Source organism: Callorhinus ursinus, unplaced genomic scaffold (genome assembly GCF_003265705.2).
Source record: "Callorhinus ursinus isolate GAN/ISIS: 27379988/994484 unplaced genomic scaffold, GSC_fseal_2.0 scaffold6, whole genome shotgun sequence".
Lineage (NCBI taxonomy): Eukaryota > Metazoa > Chordata > Mammalia > Carnivora > Otariidae > Callorhinus > Callorhinus ursinus.
In genome coordinates, this window is record NW_027397068.1 from 71635667 (window position 1) to 71657429 (window position 21763).

At 42.1% G+C, this 21763-nt stretch overlaps 1 protein-coding gene across 2 annotated transcripts in view; it reads left to right on the top strand.

Annotated features, from left to right (window-relative positions):
* The first annotated feature begins 19601 nt into the window (after window positions 1-19601).
* The window catches only part of TMEM181 (transmembrane protein 181), a 74853-nt gene continuing 72691 nt past the window's right edge, over window positions 19602-21763 (top strand). Inside the window, exon 1 of one of the 2 annotated variants that reach the window (XM_073894173.1) lies at window positions 19602-19977. In XM_073894173.1, coding sequence (XP_073750274.1) covers window positions 19847-19977 — 131 coding nt within the window. In that variant the 5' untranslated portion in view covers window positions 19602-19846. The remainder of the gene's footprint in view (window positions 19978-21763) is intronic. The other variant, XM_073894172.1, reaches the window with a different exon arrangement.

The window sequence follows — 21763 nt, forward strand, 5'->3', positions numbered from 1 at the left end:
GTGAACTGGGTCAGCTTCCCAAAGGAGAACCAGAAAACCATGGAGGTTGAACTCACCAAGACTGAGCAATTCTTCACGTACAGGCACCTAACACAGTGGCCTCAGCATATTTTGCTTTTATGTGCCTTATCTAGAGAAACATACATAAATAAAGTATTGGAGTGAAACGTTTTATCTGGGATTTGCTTTAAAATATCCCGACAACAAAATGGTGAGGGAACAGATGAAGCAAGAATGACAGAGTGCTGATGACGGAAGCTGAGCAAGGGGTGGTGGGTACTTGGGCAAGAGTGAGGGAAAATGGGTGAAAGTTTCTGTGATGAAGGTTTTTACATAGCTTCAAAATCTATAAAGCAAAAACTGATAGAACTCTAGGAATTCATTGACAAATCCACCATTGTGGTGGGATCTTCCAGCATACTTCTTTCAATTATAGATTCATCAAACAACCAAAAGCTAAATTCCGTGGACATAAATAAAACTTGGCACTCAACAACTAGAGAATACAAAACCTTTTGAAACACACATGAAACATTTATAAAAATTGATCATACATTAGACCATAAGACAAGTATCAACAAAGTTCAAACAATTTCTACCATCTAGACCATGTTCTTAGAACACAATGCAGGGCACCTGGGTGACTCAGTCGGCTGAGCATCCAACTCTTGATTGCAGCTCAGGGCTTGGTCTCAGGGTTCTGCATTCAGGCCCTGCATTGGGCTCAATGCTGGGCATAGAGCCTACTTTAAAAAAAAAAGAACACAATGCAATTAAGGTATAAATCAATAAATAGACAAAACTGTCTAAATGTTTGAAATTTTGAAATCATTCAAAATGTCAAAGAACAAGTGAATGATAATGAACCAAAACTTGTGAAATGCCATGAAAACGGTGGAGATAAGTTTATAGCCTTAAATGCTTACTTTTATATAAGAACAAAAGCTGAAAATTAGTAAGCAAATATACATCTTCAGACATTGGGGAGAAAAGCAGCAGAAAACTGTTTTTAAAAAAGTATAAGGAAGTAAAGATAACAGAATTTAATGAACGTAAAAAACAAAAATACATTTAAGAGGGCCCATGATATCAAAAGTTAGTTCTTAGAAAAGATGGACGAATTTAACAAATACCTGGCATGGTATATGAAGAAAAAAGAGCACAAATAGACAATATTAGGAATGGAAATGGGACATGACTTTGGATAGAGATTTTAAACAGTTAAGAGAGTAACAATGCTATGAACAATTGCATACCATTAGATTTGAAAACTTAGAAATGTAATCATTAGTAGAAAAGCTTCCTACAAAGAAAATACCAAGCCAAATAGTTCTACTGAGAAGTACCATCAACTTTCAAGTAACTTATCCCTCCTCTCTCATACAAACATTTCTAGAAATATTTTTTCTTTGGGGGAGGGGGAGGGGCAGAGGGAGAGGGAGAACCTCAAGCAGACTCCCTGCTGAGCGTAGAGCCCGACGTGGGGCTTGATCTCACAACCCCAAGATCATGACCTGAGCCGAAATCAAGAATCAGACACTTAACCCACTGAGCCACACAGGTGCCCCCAGAAATATTTTTTTAAGAGGAAACACTCTCCCCTATCCCCATGAAACTAGCACCCAAATGAGACAAGGACAAAATCAAAAAGGAAAATCTAGGCCATCTGACTTAAGAAATGCCTGGCTCATTTAATTTCATCTCCCCTTCTCCTTCCTTATAGGAAATCAGTATCTCAACAGACAAATCGCATATAACCAGCATTTAATCACTGAAATGTGAATTTCCTTTTTTGGGTTCACTCAAAAATGGGCAGACCCAGCCTAATGCTTAAGATTGCTCTTTGGGCCCCATTTATTTCACCTACTTAAACAAATTATTGTTGGTTTGGAATTCTTCACGCTTAGTTTCAAGCAATAGGAGAAACAAGGTAAATTAGCCTCAGTTTTTCTACAGCTAGAAACAAGTTACCAATTTGGTTGTCAATTATCGTCATCTTCAGGCCCGTCCGCGGCTGTCAGGATGGGCCAGAGTCTCTGCCAGGAACCTGAGCTTCTTGGAGGAGCCAGGCTCCACTCACATCCGGTGCCTCTTAATTAAATGAAAAGGGCATCACTGCTTGAAAAGCCCAGTACCAACTCCCAGAACAGTGCCCTGCAATTAGAAAGTGCCAGGCCCGTAAGCCTCAATAAATATTTGTGGAATAAATGTAATACAGGCAGATTTATTTCTTATATGTTCTCTCCTCTGGGAGAAATTGATTCAGAGGTAAAGTTTATATTTTTGTAAAATAATTAGATAATACACATGTCTGGGGAGAAAAAAAAGTGCTTAGCTACATTCTATAATAAGATACTTGGATAAATTCATAACTTAATAAAAGCCAAAGAGAGAAGGGGAAGGGAAATTTAAAGCTGTTATGTGCTAAGGTTTCTTGTGTGCTAGGAATCTTCTAGGAATGCATTTCCTATCACAGCAGAAACAAAAACTACAGGATAATAAGCATTCTCTTACTCAGAACGCTAGTGTCAAATAATGTCAAATTAACTGTACATTGATGAGTCTAAATTAAATGGTGGTCAGTGTTCAATGGCATGCGTAGAACTTTATGGATAAGATAATAAAGCATCAAGGAGGCACTAAGTCCCAAGCACAGATGCTGTGTGGTTGGCATTTCCGTACCACGGCTCCTAGTGATGAACATCGAGATATCTACATATCTACATCTATAACATCAAGATGAAGTGGGTATGAGCAAGCAGCTAAAAGAAAATGTGTTTCTGGAATTAAATTTTGACACATCAATGTCAGCAGAGATAGAACACAAATTAATCAGTGAGCTAGGATATGCATGACTGGGAGAAAGGAAAGAATATTTTCTCCTGAATCTTCATTCCTGTGATGAAAGAATTGTGAATGAGTGTGCAATATAATGTGGGCATAGAGTTAATCATCAGAAATGAACCAGTTCTGCTAGGTTGATGGGAACCAAAGTCCTTTTTGAGGGTCAAATGGTTGCCTATTGGCAATTCTGTCTGGGTCAACATCATACATCCCCCGGCCTAAGCGTGAGCCACCCGGCATTGTGAGGCTTGTCCGAAAGTGGCATTTCACTGTCCCCACAGCCAGCAGGGCATTGAGCTGTGGGTGGGGAGGCACCGGCAGAAAAGAGCGGAAGAAGCAGACGACACTTAGCAGTGTGCCCTGATGACCGCCAAGACCTGGTTAGTAATGGCCTCCAAGGCCAAGCACGCCGGCACAAAAGCCAAGATGGAGAACGCAATGAGAAGGGAAAGAAGGGAAAAGATCTAGGGAAGGAAAAAGGATTTCTTCGTTTTTTAATGAGGAGGAGAGAAGTGCAGAGCAAGGCACCCTGCCAGCAGGGGAGGGATGGCTGCAGGCCCACCCACGGCAGTGAGGAGAAGCCTTAGCTCCGACGAGAGCAAGAGGCTCCTCCCCAACAGCTCTGGGGGCTGGAGCAGCTGCTGACACAGCCCGTGAGGGTCTTGATATCACATTAATTGCCCAGCTGCTCGTAGGTCTGTGGGAACATTTGATGAATAGACAAACTAAGCCTGTCCCTTCAGTGGCCTCTGGAACGGGATGGGTTTCACTAACGCCCCACAGGAACAAGTGTGGGCTAAAATGAGGCAGAGGACGGATCTCTAGTTGGTGATGTCTTGACTCCACTCTGCCTCCAGGAAGGCAAAGGGCGGAAGCAGAGGATCATTGTCAATCCTAAGAGAGAAATGGACCTCCCTCCAAATGTACATCCCTCAATACAGTGTCCATTCAATCATAATTATGTGTCATAAGAAAAATAGTCAAGTTGTCTCTAGATGGAATCAATGTAAGCTATATATTATCACTGCCTCACCATGATGAGATAATGGGACGAGAGCATCAGGCCCCACTGCCTGCACTTGATCTCAGTAAGAGGACCAGAAGCACAATTCCATCTCTAGGGTGCAGCCCATGAGTGCTGCTCACCTGGGGTGCCCAAAGCCAAAGTCACCGTCATCCCAACGATTGGCACTGCACTGCCAGTCACCCAAGCCAGATAAATGAATCACCCCAGAGATCTCCTCCTCTCCTACCCAGATTCCAGTCTAGCAAATTCCACCTTCCAAATGTCCTGACAACGATGATCGCCTGCATTCCATGCCACTGCCCCCGTGCCCTGGTTCTGGTCAACATCACTTCTTACCTGGGCAACTGTAACAGTCTCCTACCTCATCTCCTTACCTCTGTTCTGCTCCCCTGCTCCCCAGGAACCTTCTTTCTAAAACTCATTTAATCCAGTCACTCTTAAACCCAAAGTCCTTAAATGGCTCCCACTGCATTCAGGACAAACCTCAAACCCCTTATCATAACCAAGAAGTCCCCTCTGGTCTGTCCCCTGCCTCCATGACCAGACTCATCTCTTGCCACTCTGAAGCAAGCCCTGTAGTTCGCCCATGCTGAATTATTACTGGTTCCTAAACACATCACTCTCAGATGTGCTCTGTTGTACGTACTGTTCCCCCTGCTTGGAATTATTCCTCCCCTTTCCACTCAGTGAGCCCTTCATTCCTCATTTTTATACACAGGCATTACCTCCTCTGTGAAGGCCTTCTCAATTCAGGTACCCTGGACTTACCTCCGCTGTAGACTTAATTACATTGCTTGGATCTGTTTATACGTGTGTCCCCCACTAGACTATGAATCCCTACGGGGCAGGAAATAAATCTTACTCAATTTTGAATTTCTAGTACCTCTTATTGTCTGAGACAAATGGGTATATAATGTTCAGTAACATTAAAATGAAAGTAAAGTGCCCAATTCTGCCCCTATGCTCAGTTGAAAGATCAAGAGCTATCTGTTTCCAATGTTACTGGTGCCGCCACCTGTGGATTCCGAAGAGTGGCCTGGGCCTTTCACGTGAGAGATGGTGTTAGAGGGTTGGTGGTGGCTGATGAGAAATGATCAGCAAACCTCAAAGCCAGGGCTCTTCGTGTGTTTTGTGTGACTCCTCTCTGGGCCCAGAATCTCACTTGACAAAAGTGGCAAAATCAGAGCGTGTGATCCTGTGGGCGGACATCTCAGCTGATGGCACCCATGAATCCGTGTCTGAGTCTCGGCTCTGTAAGGACAAACTGGCTCGATGGCACTTATAGTAAACTTTGGTGGAAGGACATTGTACTGCTCTAGATATTTCAAAGTGGTTACTTACAAATGATCCGTCAAAACATAGCTAGACCAACGCTATTTCTGTCCTCTCTGTGTGCTTTCCCTCAGCACCACACACTTACCTCAAAAGGCTGCCCTTTCCTACAACAAGGTAACCCCGGGGCTGCCCTGAGAGCTGAGTGGGTGGTGGCGATTCCTGTACCACCTCCTTGCCCACCCATGTCTCTCAGTGATTCCAGCTACAAACCAGAGAGCTAGTCCTTCTATAAGACGTGATTAGGTCAAATTTCCCCTACGTGGTTAGTTCATCACAGAGCACCATTGTTAATTTCGTTATAAGACATGGAGTCATTTTTATGTGGCTTGTGGCTGAAATTGTGTTAAATTAAAATAGGAAGGAAGCTTTGAGAAAACTTGGGGCTTTGTGTGAGATTTCCAAAAGTGTCTGGTGATGACACTCGTCTTACGGGACTAGATGTGCCTCGAGACCTGTTTAGAAAAAGATGGGCAAATGACCCTCATCAGGAGACAGGAGGACAGGGTCTCATTCCCGACTGTGCTAGCTTGTATTAGCTGCTTAATCACATTGGGTCTCGACTTCCTGATCCTTCACAGTGTTGGTTTAGTATTGTATTCAAGGGCTCGTAAGCCTTGTCTTGCAATGCTCTGGAACAAACCTTGAAAGGTGACCACAGCTCTCCCTGTGGCTCCCAGTGCTGCCCTGGGCCAGCTAGCACTTTTTCCTCTCCGCTGAGGCTACTCTTGGGACTGGCTTTGATTCTCTTATATTAACTCTCTACCATCAAGCAGCAAACTTCATGGATTCATTGATGCCGGAGCAAAATTCCGTGAGCACCATATGCTGGCTACTCTTCTTTGCTTTGCTCCCCAGACCCATGTTCCCAGGGATCCATGAGCCCATCTCTGCTGTCTACTTCTGTGTCCCAGAAGGCTGACATCTATGGACTGCATCACCTGGGCTCCCTTGCTCTCTGGCTGCCTGTCAGATTTGGGCTGTAGGAGGCACTGGCAAGAGCCTGGAAGGCTGGAGGACATGAATACTACTATTTTTGTATGTAATATATATGTATGAATATTACTATCTATCACAACAGTAACAAGACTCTAGAAGTTTTAGCCTCATTTATCCTTAAATATAGGGAGTATCTTCGATGGGTTATGTGATGCTACATGAAATCAGGGAAACAGAGCTCTTTTTTAATAGAACTACAATACCTCAATCTCCAAACACGATTGGTCTTTAATGGAGTGCCTCAGTAGAGGCTGTGCCATATATTGAGTAAAACTGAGTTTTCTGAATTCAGACATGTCTGGGATTAAATAACATTCCTATTACTTGCTATGTAATTATGAGCATATATTCAACCCCTCTATGCATCAATTATTTCAAAATGCTAATAATAGTACTAGCCCCCTGTGATGGTTAATTTTATGTGCCACATTGACTGGCCATGGGGCGCCCAAATTAAACATTATTTCTGGATGAGATTAGCATTTGAATCGGTGGGCTTAGGAAAGTACATTGCCCTCCCCGGTGTGGGTAAGCGTCATCCAATCTGTTGAGAGCCTGAATAGAACAGAAGTCAGAGAAGGGTGAATTTTCCCCATTTTTTCTGCTTCACTGTTTGAGCTGGGACATCTTATCTTCTCTGGCCCTCAGACTTGGACTAATGCCATTGGCTTTCTTGGTTCTTAGGCCTTTGGACTCAGACTGGAACCACACCACTGGCCTTCCTGGATCTCCAGCTTACAGAAGGCAAGTAGTGGGACTTCTCAGCCTCTGTAATCACGTGAGCCAATTTCTCATCTATCTATCTATCTATTGGTTCCATTTGGTTCTGTTTCTCTGGAGAACCTGACTAAAATACCATCTCTTAAAACTGTTGAGATTACTGTGTATGACAATGTCGTCAAGTGCTTATCACAGTGTCTAGCACATAGTACATGCTCAATAAAATGGGTCTGTTATTATAGCTGTTGGCAATAAAACTACCATTAGTAGTGTATCCAGGGAATATCTCAGTTAAGAGCCAGAAAAGTAAGAAATATTGCATGGTTTCTTTGAAGAGCAGAGAAAAGAATTGCATGTTTTTGATTTAGCGATTAATTAATCATCCCACCATAGTCATTGCCCTCCCCACCTCATCTTCTAGTTAGATTTTCTTATGGCTTTCCTTTTTTTTGTCCCTCTCAAAGGATGAAAATTATCTGAAGAGTATTTTTGATTTATGTATGCTTTGCAAAGTGCCCTATTGTCTCAGAAGGAACAATGTAGCACCTAATCAGTAAATAAGCCAGTAACCATAGGAAAGTCTGTACAGAATGTAAATGTGTATAACTCTGAGGTCTCTTACAATTTCATATGTCAAACAGGAAGGGATGCAAAGGATTAATTTTAAGTGGCATTTCTTCTTTTTTCTACCAACACATTTTACAGATGCATCAAAACCATGAAGATTTACAAACTGTATATTCAGTTAATTTTTATTTAGAGGGACAATGTAGTCCACTTACACAATGTATAAAAGTTGCCAGCCCCAAATATTATTCAAAACCTCATTAACATGATCTTGATTTTTAATTGAACAGTGGTGCAGACAGTAATAGAATAATAGTAGGGGACGCTAACACCCCACTTGTATCAATAAATAGATCATCCAGATAGAAAATCAATAAGAAAACAGTGGCTTTGAATGACGCGACGAAATGGACTTAACAGATGTACATAGAACAGTTTATTCAAAACCAGCAGAATACACATTCTTTTCCAGTGTACATGGAACATTCTCCACAATAGATCACATCTTAGGCCAGTCTCAATAAATTTAAGAAGATTGAATCAATCATGTCAAGCATCTTTCCTGACCACAATGGTATAAAACTAGAAATCAACTATGAAAAAAAAAAAACTGGAAAAAACACAAACACCTGGAGGCTAAACACCATGCTACTAAACAACAAATGAGTCAATGAAGAAATGGAAGAAGAAATAAAAAAATACTTGAAGACAAATGAAAATGGAAACTCAATGGTTCAAAATCTTTGGAATGCAGCAAAAGCAATTTTAAGAGGGAAGGTTATAGTGATACAAGCCTATATCAGGAATAAACAAAAACCAAACTTAATAGAAGGAAGGAGATAATAAAGATCAGAGCAGAAATAAATGGAATAGAGACTTTAAAAAAAGATAGAAAAGATCAATGAAACCAAGAGTTGGTTCTTTGAAAAGATAAACAAAATTGGTAAACCTTTAGCCAGACTTATCAAGAAAAAAAAGAGAAAGCATTCAAATCAGAAATGAAAGAGAATTAACAACTGGCACCATAGAAATATGAAGGATTATAAGAGACTACTATGAAAAGTTATATGCCAACAAATTGGACAATCTAGTAGAAATGGATAGATTCCTGGACACATACAATCTTCTAAGACTGAATCAGGAAGAAATAGAAAATCTAAACAGACTGATTACTATTAACAAAATTGAATCAGTAATCAACTCCGAACAAACAAAAATCCAGGACCTAATGGCTTCACAGGTGAATTCTACCAAACATTTAAAACTTAAAAAAAAAAAAATTATTTATTTATTTGAGAGAGAGCATGAGCATGAGGGTGAGGTGGGGAGGAGGGGCAGAGGGAGAGGAAGAGAGAGAATCTCAAGCAGACTCCCTGCTGAGCATGGAGCCAACTGCAGGGCTCCAACCCAAGACCCTGAGATCATGACCTGAGCTGAAATGAAAAGTCGATGCCCTCAACTCACCCAGGCGCCCCTCTACCAAACATTTATTTTATTTTTTTTAAGGAAATACTTTCTTTTCTTTTCTTTTTTTTTAAAGATTTTATTTATTTATTTGAGAGAGAGAATGAGAGAGAGAGAGCAAGCACATGAGAGGGGGGAGGGTCAGAGGGAGAAGCAGACTCCCCGCTGAGCAGGGAGCCCAATGCGGGACTCGATCCCAGGACTCTGGGATCATGACCTGAGGCGAAGGCAGTCGCTTAACCAACTGAGCCACCCAGGCGCCCCTCTACCAAACATTTAAAGAAGAGTTAACATCTATTCTTCTCAAACAAGTCCAAAAATAGCAAAAGAAGGACAACTTCCAAATTCATTCTATGAGGCCAGCATTACCCTGGTACTAAAATCAGACAAAGACACAACAACAACAAAAGAAAATTACAGGTCAATATCCCTGATGAACATAACATTAACAAACCTAATTCAATGGTAAATATCAAGTGGGATTTATTCCAGGGATTCAAGGATGGTTCAATATTTGCAAATAAATCAGTGTGATACACCACAGTAACAAAATAAATGATAAAAAGCTTATGATCATCTCAATACATGTAGGAAAAAGCATTTGACGAAATGTAACACATGTTTATGATAAAAAGTGTCAACAAAGTGGGTTTAGAGAGAATATACCTCAACACAATAAAGGCATATATGACAAATACATAGCTAACATCATACTCAAGAAGACCTGAAGATTTTTTTTTTAAGATTTTATTTATTTGAGGGACACCTGGGTGGCTCGGTCGGTTAAGCATCTGCCTTTAGCCCAGGTCATGATCTCAGGGTCCTGGGATCAAGTCCTGTGTCAGGCTTCCTGCTCAGCGGAGAGTCTGCTTCTCCCTCTCCCTCTGCCCCTGCACCCCGCTTGTGCTCGTTCTCCCTCTCTCTCTCAAATAAATAAATAAAATCTATTTAAAAAGATTTTATTTGAGAGAGAGTGTGCACGCAGGAGAAAGAACACACGCAGGTGTGTGCGCAAGAGAGAGCTAGTGAATGAGCAGGAGGAGGGGCAGAGAGAGAGGGAGAAGCAGGATCCCAGCTGGGCAAGGGAGCCCTACTCAAGACTCGATCCCAGGACCCTGGGTTCATGGCCTGAGCTGAAGGCAGTTGCTTAACTGACTGAGCCACCCGGGCACCCCTGAAAGCTTTTTTTCTAAGATCAGAAACAAGACAAGGATATCTACTCTTGCTACTTTTATTGAACATAATACTGGAAGTCCTAACCACAACAATCAGACAAGAAAAAAATATGGGCATCCAAATTGGTAAGGTAGAAGTAAAACTGTCCCTACTTGCAGATGACATGATACTGTATATAGAAAACCGTGAAGATTCCACCAAAAAACTATTAGAACTAATAAAGGAGTTCAGTAAAGTTGCAGATACAAAATTATTATACAGAAATCTACCGAATTTTTATAGACTAATAATGAAGCAACAGAAAGAGAAATTAAGAAAACAATCCCACTTACGATTACACCAAAATAATAAAATACTTGGGAATAAATTTAATCAAGCAGGTGAAAGACCTATACTCTGAACACTGTAAGACATTGATGAAAGAAATGGAAGACAACACAAACAAATGGAAAGATATTCTGTGCTCATGGATCCGAAGAATTAATATCGTTAATATGTCCATACTCCCCAAAGCAATCTACAGATTCAGTGCAATCCCTATCAAAATACCAATAGTATTCTTCACAGAACTAGAACAAGCAATCCTAAATTTGTATGGAATCACAAAAGACCTCTAATAGCCAAAGCTATCTTGAGAAAGAAGAACAAAGCTGGAGGTATCACACTCCCAGATTTCAAGATGTACTACAAAACCGTAGTAATAAAAACGTATGGTACTGGCAGAGAAATAGACACAATGACCGATGGAACAGAATAAAGAGCCCAGAAGGAAGCCCACACTTATATCCTCAATCAATCTATGATACAGGAGGCAAGAATATGCAATGGGGAAAAGAGTCTCTTCAATAAATGGTGCTGGGACACTGGAGAGCTACATGCAAAAGAATGAAGCTGGACCACTTTCTTATACCACACACAAAAATAAACTCAAATGGATTAAAGACCGAAATGTAAGACCTGAAACCATATAACTCCTAAAAAAAAAATGCAGTAATCTCCTGGACATACCCTTATCAACTTTTTTTCTGGATATGTCTTCTTAGGCAAGGGAAACAAAAACAAAAATAAACTATTGGGACTACATCAAACTAAAAAGCTTTTGCACAGTGAAGGAAACCATCAATAAAACAAAAAGGCAACCTACTGAATGGGAGAAGATATTTGCAAATGATGTATCTGATAAGAGGTTAATACCCAAAATATATAAAGAACTTGTACAACTTAACACCAAAATAATAGTAATAATAATTCAATTTTTAAAAAATAGCAGGGGACCTGAATAGATGTTTTCCAAAAAATATATTCAGATTCCAATAGACACATGAGAAGTTGATTACCATCACTAATCATCAGGAAAATGCAAATTAAAACCACAATGAGATATCACCTCACACCAGTCAGAATGGCTAGAATAAAAAAATGAAACAGAAAACAAACAAACAAACAAACAAGAAATAACAAGCGTTGGCAAGGATGTAGAGAAACGGGAACACTTATATACTTTTGGTGGGAATGTAAATTGGTGTAACCACTAGGGAAAACAATATGGAGGTTCCTTGGGAAAACAGTATGAAGGTTACTCAAAAATTAAAAATAAGAATACCAGGGACACCTGGGTGGCTCAGTCATTAAGCATCTGCCTTCGGCTCAGGTCATGATCCCAGGGTACTAGATAGAGTCCTGCATCGGGCTCCCTGCTCAGCGGGGAGTCTGTTTCTCCCTCCCCCACTCCCCCTGCTTGTGTTCCCTCTCTCTCTGTGTCTCTCTCTATCAAATAAATAAAAATAAAATCTTTAAAAAAATAAATAAAAATAAAAATACCATACAACCTAGTAATTCCACTGCTAGGTATTTACCCAAAGAAAGTGAAAACACTGACTTGAAAAGATATACGCACCCCTATGTTTATTGCAGCATTATTTACAATAGGTAAGACATGGAAGCAAACCAACTGGCCATTGATAGATGAATGGATAAAGATGTTATATCTATCTATCTATCTATCTATCTATCTATCTATCTATCTATCTCCAGAATGTGCGCATGCACACAAACACACCACAGAGTGGAATATTACTCAGCCATTAAAAATAAAATTTTGCCATTCACGACAACATGGATGGACCTAGGGGGTATTGTGCTGAGTAAAATAAGTCAGTCAGAGAAAGACAAATATCTTATGATTTCACTTATATGTGGATCTAAAAAAAACAAACAAACGAATAAACCAAAACAAAACAGACTCATAAATACAGAGAACAAACTGGTGGTTGCCAGAGGGAAGATGGGGTAGGGGGATGGGCAAAATATGTGAAGGGGATTAAGAGGTATAAAATTCCAGTTATAAAATAGATGCCACAGGGATGAAAAGTACAGCATAGGAATATAGTCAACAATGTTGTAGTAACTTTGTATAATGACAGATGGTAACTACACTTACCATGGTGAACATTGCTGAATCACTATGTTGTACACCTGAAACTAATATAACTTTGTATGCCAACTATACTTAATTTTTAAGACATGAACATTGGGGCAGAAGTGAGGCACTTAATTTCATTTTTTTAAAAGATTTTATTTATTTATTTGACAGAAAGAGAGACACAGTGAGAGAGGGAACACAAGCAAGGGGAGTGGGAGAGGGAGAAGCAGGCTTCCCGCGGATCAGGGAGCCCGACGCGGGGCTCAATCCCAGGATCCTGGGATCATGACCTGAGCTGAGGGCAGATGCTTAACAACTGAGCCACCCAGGCGCCCCTTCATTTTTATTTTAATAAACATTAAGTCCTAGGCAATATTAGGTACTGGAAATTTTAAATTGAGTAAATATCAGTTCCTACTTTCTAGGAGTTGGTATTCTAGTGGAAAAGATCCCAAGGATGTGAGTAATTCTAGAGGTCTACCCTGTCAGTGTAATAGGATATTTTCATCAGATTTAACTAAATCAGAAAAGGAGCCTGGTAACTTATTAAGAGTCTTCAAGGCAACATTTGTGGTTGATGGGATTATGATAACTTGCCAGTCTGCATCAGTGAGTGAGACCTACTGTTTGATTTCCCATCCTGAACGTGAGGCTTGAGTGTGGTATAGGTGGAAAGAAAGCTTATGGTTTTGTATAAACTCTTACATGCCTTTATGCTCACTCAACTTCCAAAAGTGGGCTTGAGTTCAAAGTTAGATATTAATAAAATGCTTAGCCATCTGACTTTCTTTATGCGTGCAAGCTAATTTTCTTTCATTTTTTAAAGATTTTATTTATTTGTCAGAGAGAGAGAGGGCATAAGTGGGGGGACGGCAGGCAGAGGGAGAAGCAGGCTCCCCACTGAGCAAGGAGCCCAATGTGGGTCTCGATCCCAGGACCCTGGGATCATGACCTGAGCTGAAGGCAAATGCTTAACCGACTGAGCCACCCAGGTGTCCCTGCAAGCTAATTTTCATTGCTGTTTGCGTGACTCCTTTTAGTCTCTCTTACTCCTGGCTGGATGTCCGTTTCTAGGTAAAGTTCAAGGAGTGTTACGTTATTCAGTCAATCAGCAGTATTTATTGAACATCTGCATTGTGGCCAACACTATTTTCAAGGATAAAGAAGCAAGTATTGGTAGAGCAAGTGGTTACCTGCTTTGTGTGACTTGAAAGACATTAACAAGAAGGTCTCTGCTAGAGAAAAGTGCCTCCTTTCAAACACATATTAAACCAATAGCTGTTGCCCTAAGATCCACCATTAGACATTTATTATTTTGATTTAGCAAGCATCCTCTTTAAAACATCAATTCCCCATCTTGGAGCTGGTTGATAGGTATGTAAGGTTTATTAACTCTTCTCCCTATATTTTTGAAACTTTGTGTAATGTTAACGTTTATATTCTTTTTGACCCAGTAACTTCATTTCTGATTATAAGGATATAACTTGAAATTATTTTTTTATTTTTTGTTTTTTTAAGATTTTATTTATTTGAGAGAGAGAGAATGAGAGAGAGAGAGCACATGAGAGAGGGGGGAGGGTCAGAGGGAGAAGCAGACTCCCCGCCAAGCAGGGAGCCCGATGCGGGACTCGATCCCGGGACTCCAGGATCATGACCTGAGCCGAAGGCAGTCGCTTAACCAACTGAGCCACCCAGGCGTCCCAGGATATAACCTGAAATTAGAAGATGTGTGCATAAAGATGCTCACTGCAGCATTGTTTATAAAAGCAAAAGAACCAAAGGAACAAAATGGCCAAGAACAGGGGAATGGTTAAGTACGTCCCTGAGCTAGAACACTATGCAACATTTTAAAATGATATTTAAGAAGAGTTTGTATAATGATGTGTCACTATATTCTTAAGTGAATAAGCAGTATTCCCAATAGTTTATATGATATTGTTCCAGTTTTGCAAAATGTTAAAGATTGAGGGGAGTACAGAATTATGGAGAACAGAAAGCCAGGATGTGGCTTTCTGTTGGAAAGTAGTATGTATACTGTAGCTGTGCGAGATTGTAAGAAAAGATGCACAAGGACTGGGAACAGAATGAGTGAGGCCATTTCCACACACACTGCCTTGGCTTGAAGGTAAGTTTTTGCTCTGTCTTATTCTTAAGTAAGAAGTTGAATAAGCAGAGGGGCAAGGGAGAGTTGGCCAGCCAACATCTGCATAAATTATAAGGAGACTGGGTAGGAGTGGGATTAATGGATTATTTGAATGGAAATGACCCATGTCCTAGCTGTAGAGAAGATCGTTTCTGCGATCACATTAGCAGTGAGGTGCTGGGTATCAGTGTTGGCAAAGGCAGTTTCTCCAATAAACCAGTTAGTATGGTTTGAGTTTGTGCCTTACCAATTATCCTATAAGGTATGGAAACAGCCCAACCAATCACTAAAGGAACTTGGGAACTAATTTAATGTATTACATATATTATAAGAAAAGTATTTCAAAATGTTAACAGTGGAGGTGCTTGGGTGGCTCAGTTGGTTAAACCTGGGCCTTCAGCTCAGGTCATGATCCCAGCATGCTGGGACTGAGCTCCCGTCAGGCTCCCCTCTCAGCAGGGAGTCTGCTTCTTCCTCTCCCCTGCCCCTCCCTCCCTACCCCACCTCCTGGTCATTCTTTCTCTCTCTCAAATAAATAAAATCTGTTTAAAAAAATGTTAACAGTGATTATTTCCCAGTGATGGATATCATTCTCCTGCCTAAGCTTCTCTGTGCTCTATATGTTTTTAAAATGAGAAAGCATGGGGGTACCTGGGTGGCTCAGTTGGTTAAGCATCCAACTCTTGGTTTGGGCTCAGGTGGTGATCTCAGGGTCCTGAGATCGAGCCGTTGGGCTCCGCACTCAACATGGAGTCTGCTTGGGATTCTCTCCCTCTCCCTCTGCCCGTCCTGTTTGTGCGCTCTCTCGCTCTCTTTCTCTCTCTCTCCCTCTCTCAGATAAATAAATAAATCTTAAAAAAATAAAATAAAATGAGAAAGCATTGATATCCTCAGTCTTGGGAGAAGAAATATGTAAATGCCCCTGGGGGAGTTAACCATTAATGAGCACTTACTATAGATCAGGCATTGTATTAAGGTCTCTACATAATCCTTCCCACAAATCCGGGGGTCAGCCAGTATCATCATCCTTGTTTTACACGTGAAAGGATGTTTTACATCCTTGTTTACACCCAAATACATGTACAAGAATGTTCATATTCATGACAACCAAAAACTGGCAACAGTAGAACCAATAAATTGTCCTATATCCAAGCAATGGCCTGCTGTAGAGCAAGAGAATAAAAACGAAACCAAAATTTACGGATATTAAGTACTCAACACACGTTCACATGGCTAAAAAAGTGTCACTCGTCTTTCTGATTTGAACCTGTGTTCTTTGCCACAACTGAACGAACGTGCTTTTTTCCCTCTCAGTTATGTAAGAGCATCAACAAGATAATGGTCCTTCTGATGAGTGAAAACGTAGAAGGGGGGTAACTTGAGGGTATTCAACAAACATTTATTAAGTGCCTATCTGAGGTGAGCACCAGAATAATATTGTTAATAAGGCATGGCCAAAATGAAGGTGGGGGATTGAACACACATTACTTCTGCTGAAACCTCGTGAAAACCCTAGAAATGCCAGTAAAACAACAATAAAGGGATTTTTTTTTTAAATTGTAAACCCACAAAGACAAGGAGAATGGAAGAGGAGATAATAGCAACAAAATTTTGCAAATCATAGGAAAAAAGGAACAGATATCAAAACCTAGGTCCTTCAACAGCAGTGAGGAAAGCCCAATCCACACCACAGATGTCTCAAATGTTTCAGGAACCAGCAGCACAAGCATCTTCTTTGGAGGTGAGAGAAAAGATGGGGCAAAACCCAGGAGAATGGACTCCCACAGACCATAAATAAAAGACAGATGAAATTCAGATTAGCGAGGACTTGGAGCAACTGGAATTCTCAGACATTGCTGGTAGGAATGTAAAATGGTGCAACCATTTTGGAAAACAATCTACTAAAGCCAACTCTGCCTAATCTATCACCTAGTGATTCCATTACTAAGTTTAAACCCAAGTAAAATAAGTGCATATACTCACCCCAAATACATGTACAAGAATGTTCATGTTCATAATAACCAAAAACTGGCAGCAGTAGAACCGATAAATTGTCCTATATCCAAGCAATGGCCTGCTGTAGAGCAAGAGAATAAAAATGAAAACAAGACAAAAAACTACTGCTATAGGAACCAACATAAGAAATTTCAAAGACATAATATTCAGCAAACAAAGCCAAACACAGAAGAATGCAAACTGTATCATTCTATTCATATAATACTCAAAAAACAGGCAGACTATATTTATAGGGATAGAAGCCAGGATAGTGGTTACCACTGGGATTGAGGTGGCTAGAAAGGAAGACAGAGCTTTCTAGGGTGTCCTATATCTTCATGTTGGTGGTGGTTACATGGATGAATACATACTTGAAATTTGGATGATCTATACACTTAAAATTGCACATTTTATGTATGTTGTACCTCAATTAAAAAAAAAGGGAAGGATTGATCAAAAGTCCAAGAAGCAGCTAAATCTTCCAATCTTTTTCGACTCTGTGCAACTAAGCAATTTTCACTCTCTAACACTGTCAGGAAACTAGAGGTTGATTCCCTGGGGCTATAAAATAGAGGGTGTCTGGACTGGGACACACTGGCCACAATCACGGGCAGGGGAACTGTGCTGAAAAGGGAATAAAAGATAATCTTCAAAGATAGCCCCAAACAATTCCCCTCCTCTCTTTTGGGCATGATGCCACTGCTATCAGGGGGTTGAGTCATGATAACTCCATTGAATCTGGGCTGGACCTATATACTGCTTTGACCTATAGGATGCAGAGACAGTGATGTCAATGGGACTTCCAGGCACTCCTAAGATATGCTCCATCAATAAAGAGAAAGACATGGGACCCAAACAGATAAGGTGAGAAGATCTCCAGGATGATGGTGGAGAGACTGCTTGGATAACAGCCATGCACTAGGCATAGGGCAACCAGTCCAGAGCTGGTCAGAAGGCCAAGAAGCGATTTCACAAAGATGAAATTGATAGAATGCACCATTGTGCCTGAATATCTTAAGAGGGGAGTTAGGCAATTTGTGTGTGTTGGGGGGACCTGAGGTTGAATTAATGATCAGTACATAGACAACTAAGGAATAAAAAAAGACCTTGGTAATTCTAGAGGGCATAAAATGTACAGAAAAGGAAAAGTAATTATAGTACAATATACGTATATTATATGTATGTAATTATAGTATATTTATATATACTAATATATATTATATGTATGTAAATATAGTATATTTATATATTTACTTATATATTACATATTTATATATAGTATATTTTTATATAATATCTATTATATAAAAGTAATTATAGTATAATATATATATATGTATGCAGGTGTGGACATGTGATATTTTATCTAGAATTTCTAGCTTTTTATGGTGAAAGAGATCACAAAATAGATTAGTAGCACACAATTTTGGAGCAGGAAAACTTGCATTGTCCTCTAGGAGCTATTGTGGTTCAAAGGGAAAAAAGGCCCAGGCTGGAGAAGTTAGAAAGTCTTCCCAGAGGGGTTTTTATTTTTTTAAGCATTCTAGTGTATCTTTGAGGCTGATTAATGTTTTCCCCAGTGATAAGCTCTCTGTAGCCAATCATAAAATATTTGAAATGTGGCAGATGCTGGTCTCACAGTCTCTATCTCATTTCAGGAAACAAATCAGCATGTGTGCTTTCTGAAGCTCTTCTTAGCATGCCTCTCTGCACTGATTTTGGGTAGAGTCAGTTCTGAGCTCCATTCTTTGTCCTTTGGAGATTGCTAAATACAAACACTCATGTTAACGAATTAAGGGTAAAACTGAACTGTGCAGGGTGCAGGATGATCACAATTTATGGAGATATTTGCAAGACTTCACAAGAGAGCTTAGCTAGCAGATAAAAAATTTGTTCCAAAATGTAAGGAGGAGGAGGAGGAAATAAAACATGGGGATAGGGGCACCTGGCTGACTCAGTAGAGACTGCTTAAAAATAAAAATGTAAAAAAAAAATGGGGATAAAAAAGAGCAAGGAAGAGTGGGTGAAATTAGAGTATAGCATGGGAATTCTGGAAATATGTAAAAGTGAGTGATCATTAGACTCACCTGGGGAGCTTTAAAAAATACAGATTCCTGGGACCTGTATTCTATAATTTACATTCAGTAGTGTAAGTGGGGCCCCCCAAATGTATGTTTGTAAAATGCTTCTCCCAATGCATACAAGATCAACAGTGCATGGAAACCTTGCACTCAGGTGGAAACACTCTGATCTCATGAGGAACAATTCTTTCTTCACTTATTATTGTAAAGACTCACCAGAGATGACACTATCACCATCTTTAGATAGATAGTCCCATGGAAGACGTGTTGATTTGTGAGTTTTAATTTTATACTCAAGTGTTGAGCTTGTAGAGGGTGAAAAACTCCCTTGCCTTTTCCCCTTTCCCCCCTCCTCCCGTGATTATAGAAGATGTGGGAAGAGTCATCTCATTTGGACACATTCCTTTATCGTTAAAAAATATTTCTTATGACATAACCATAATGGGCTTGGTTTTAAACGTTTTTGCGTTAGGCCAAGTAGAACCCAGGGCGGGGGTGGGGGCGGGGGTGGGGGTGGGGGTGGGGGTGGGGAGCGGGAAGAGCAGTCTGGAGCTGTCCATGGTGCTGAACATGGGAGCCGGCTCCAGTTTTTGACCTGTTCAGTCCGCCTCCAAGCCTCATTTTCCCTTTTTTCCTCTCATCTCCGGTTGCTTCCTTTTCCCAGTACGAGCTGTAGCGAGGGTGGCCCTTCATATTTTTGTCCTGGGCGGCAGATGACCTTGTGTTGGATTTCCACGCCCCGGCTCCTTCTCCCTGGGCGGCGGCCGATGGGCGCGGCACCCTCAGCTGCTTAGGCCCCCACGGCTCGGGGGCGGACCCTGTCCGCACCCCGGCAGGCCCGGCTCCCCGCGTCTCGCGGCGGCGCCCTGAGCGCGCCCCGCCCCACCTTCCTCCGCGCCCCCTCCCCACCTCCCCCGCCACCTGCTCCTCCTCCTTCTCGGTCCCGCCCAGTGCGCTGGCAGCCCCCGGCCCCCGTTGCTGGGAAGAGAGAGGGGCGAAGGAAGCAATACAAAGGGCGGAGCGGCGGGAGGAGGGGACGCCGGGCTCGGCGCCGGGAGCGCGGGCGCGGCGCGGGCATGGACGCCGAGTACCCTGCCTTCGAGCCCCCGCTCTGCAGCGAGCTCAAGCACCTGTGCAAGCGGCTCCAGGAGGCGTACCGCGAGCTGAAGGAGGACCTCACGCCTTTCAAAGATGACCGCTACTACAGGTAGGGGCGGGCGGGCGCCGGCGGGCCGGGCTGCGGGGAGGGGGCGCACACCCGGGGCTTCGGGGCGCCCCCGCCGTCCAGCCCCGCGACCCGGGTGCGCTGCCGGCCTGGCGGGGGTCCCGCCCCTGGGTCGCCCCTTCCCCCTGCTAGTGTCGAGCCCGGGGAGGGGCGGAGAGGGCACTGGTCTGCGGGTTCTGCCCGCGGCCGGTGGTGAAGCTGGGTGAACCAGATTCCGAAATCCGGAGAAGGGGACCCACGGGCATTCGCCCCTGCTTTGCTCCTCCCCCTCTTCCTCGCTTCCTGTCATCCCCTCCTACCCCCCACCCGCGTGCCTACCGCCCCCACGGTCTTGCTCAGGCCTTCCTGTGTACTGGTTTGGGGAGAGGATCACTACCCCTCCAGCGTCAGGCAGGGAGGGCCCTAGCCTCTCTTTTGAGGTACTCGGGCCCCTGAGCTTTGGTGAAAATCTCTGAGGCTGGGGTTCTCCTGAGCGTTGGGGGCAGATGGCCTCTGGGCTGAGTCGCACCTGAGTGAAGTTGCTGTGGGAGGTCACGGTTCCGTACGCACACCGACGAGTGTTGGGTTGGGCTTGTCTGTGTTCATCTCTGTCACCCTCTCCGTGTAGCCAAGGTGAGAGCTGTGGGGGTTGCAGATTCTTGCAGCAGGGCACCCGCCCCTTCCTGTGTTTCGCTATTCTGATGGGAAACCCGCTCCTTTGCTCATGGCTGGGCTTAGCTGATGTGATGTAGTATCGTGCAAGGACCCAATCTGGACTCTGGAGTCTGGGGCCGGGGTTGATCTTTTTCCTCACTAGCTCTGTGACCCTGAGAAAGTTATCTGCTAACTCTCTTTGCAAGCTTCCTCATCTGTGAAATGGGGAGTTTGAACCAGAAGGTTTGTGGAAGGTGAAAATTCTAGTGATGATGTACTTACTATTCACTGTGTGCTTAAGGATGGGCAGTTGATTGCACAGCTATCTCTGAAGTGGGGTTACTCGTTTTTATACAGCGCACCCTAATAGTCATATATGTGCTCAGAAAACCATATGTCACACTTATCATCAGATCTTTTCAAAAGGCCAGTGGCTTCCCAGAGACTGACCAATATATTGGTCACAAAATTTGTCACAAAAAATGGAAAAGCTCATTTAAAAATATATGTAATCCCAAGATCCTATCGTGTGGCTCTGGATAGGACTCACAGTCTGCCTCGTGCAGCCCCGCAGGATACCTGACAGTATGGTAAAAACAAACAAAACACAGATAGTTTTAAATCTTATGTTTCATGTATATTCCAGTCTCTTTTCCCCCTAACCTCTCCCCACTCTATTTTTTTTTCTCTATTTTATTTTCTTGGGAACATTTCTTTGGCAAAAGATCTAGTGAATAGCTAAATGGTCTTACTTCAGGTAGCAGAGAAGAGAACAAAGCCACACCACTGGATAATCCACATCTGGATCATCCTTTATTCATTCACCCATTTATCCAACCAATAGTCATTGAGGATCTCCTATGTTCCTCCTGCCATTCTAGGGGCTGGAGATACAGGGTCCCTGATGTTGTGGAGCTTATAGGCAATAAACAAGTGATTACATGTCACAGTGAGCACTCGGAAGATAATAAACCAGGTGCCATGATAAAGAGTGATAGGGGTGCTACTTCAGAGAAACTGGTCAGAGAAGGCTCTTGGACAAGGTGACATTGGACTAAGAATGAAGAATGACTTGCTCACTAGCCAACGAGCTGGGGGGGAAAGTTCCAGAAGAGGAAGTACAATCACAAAGTCC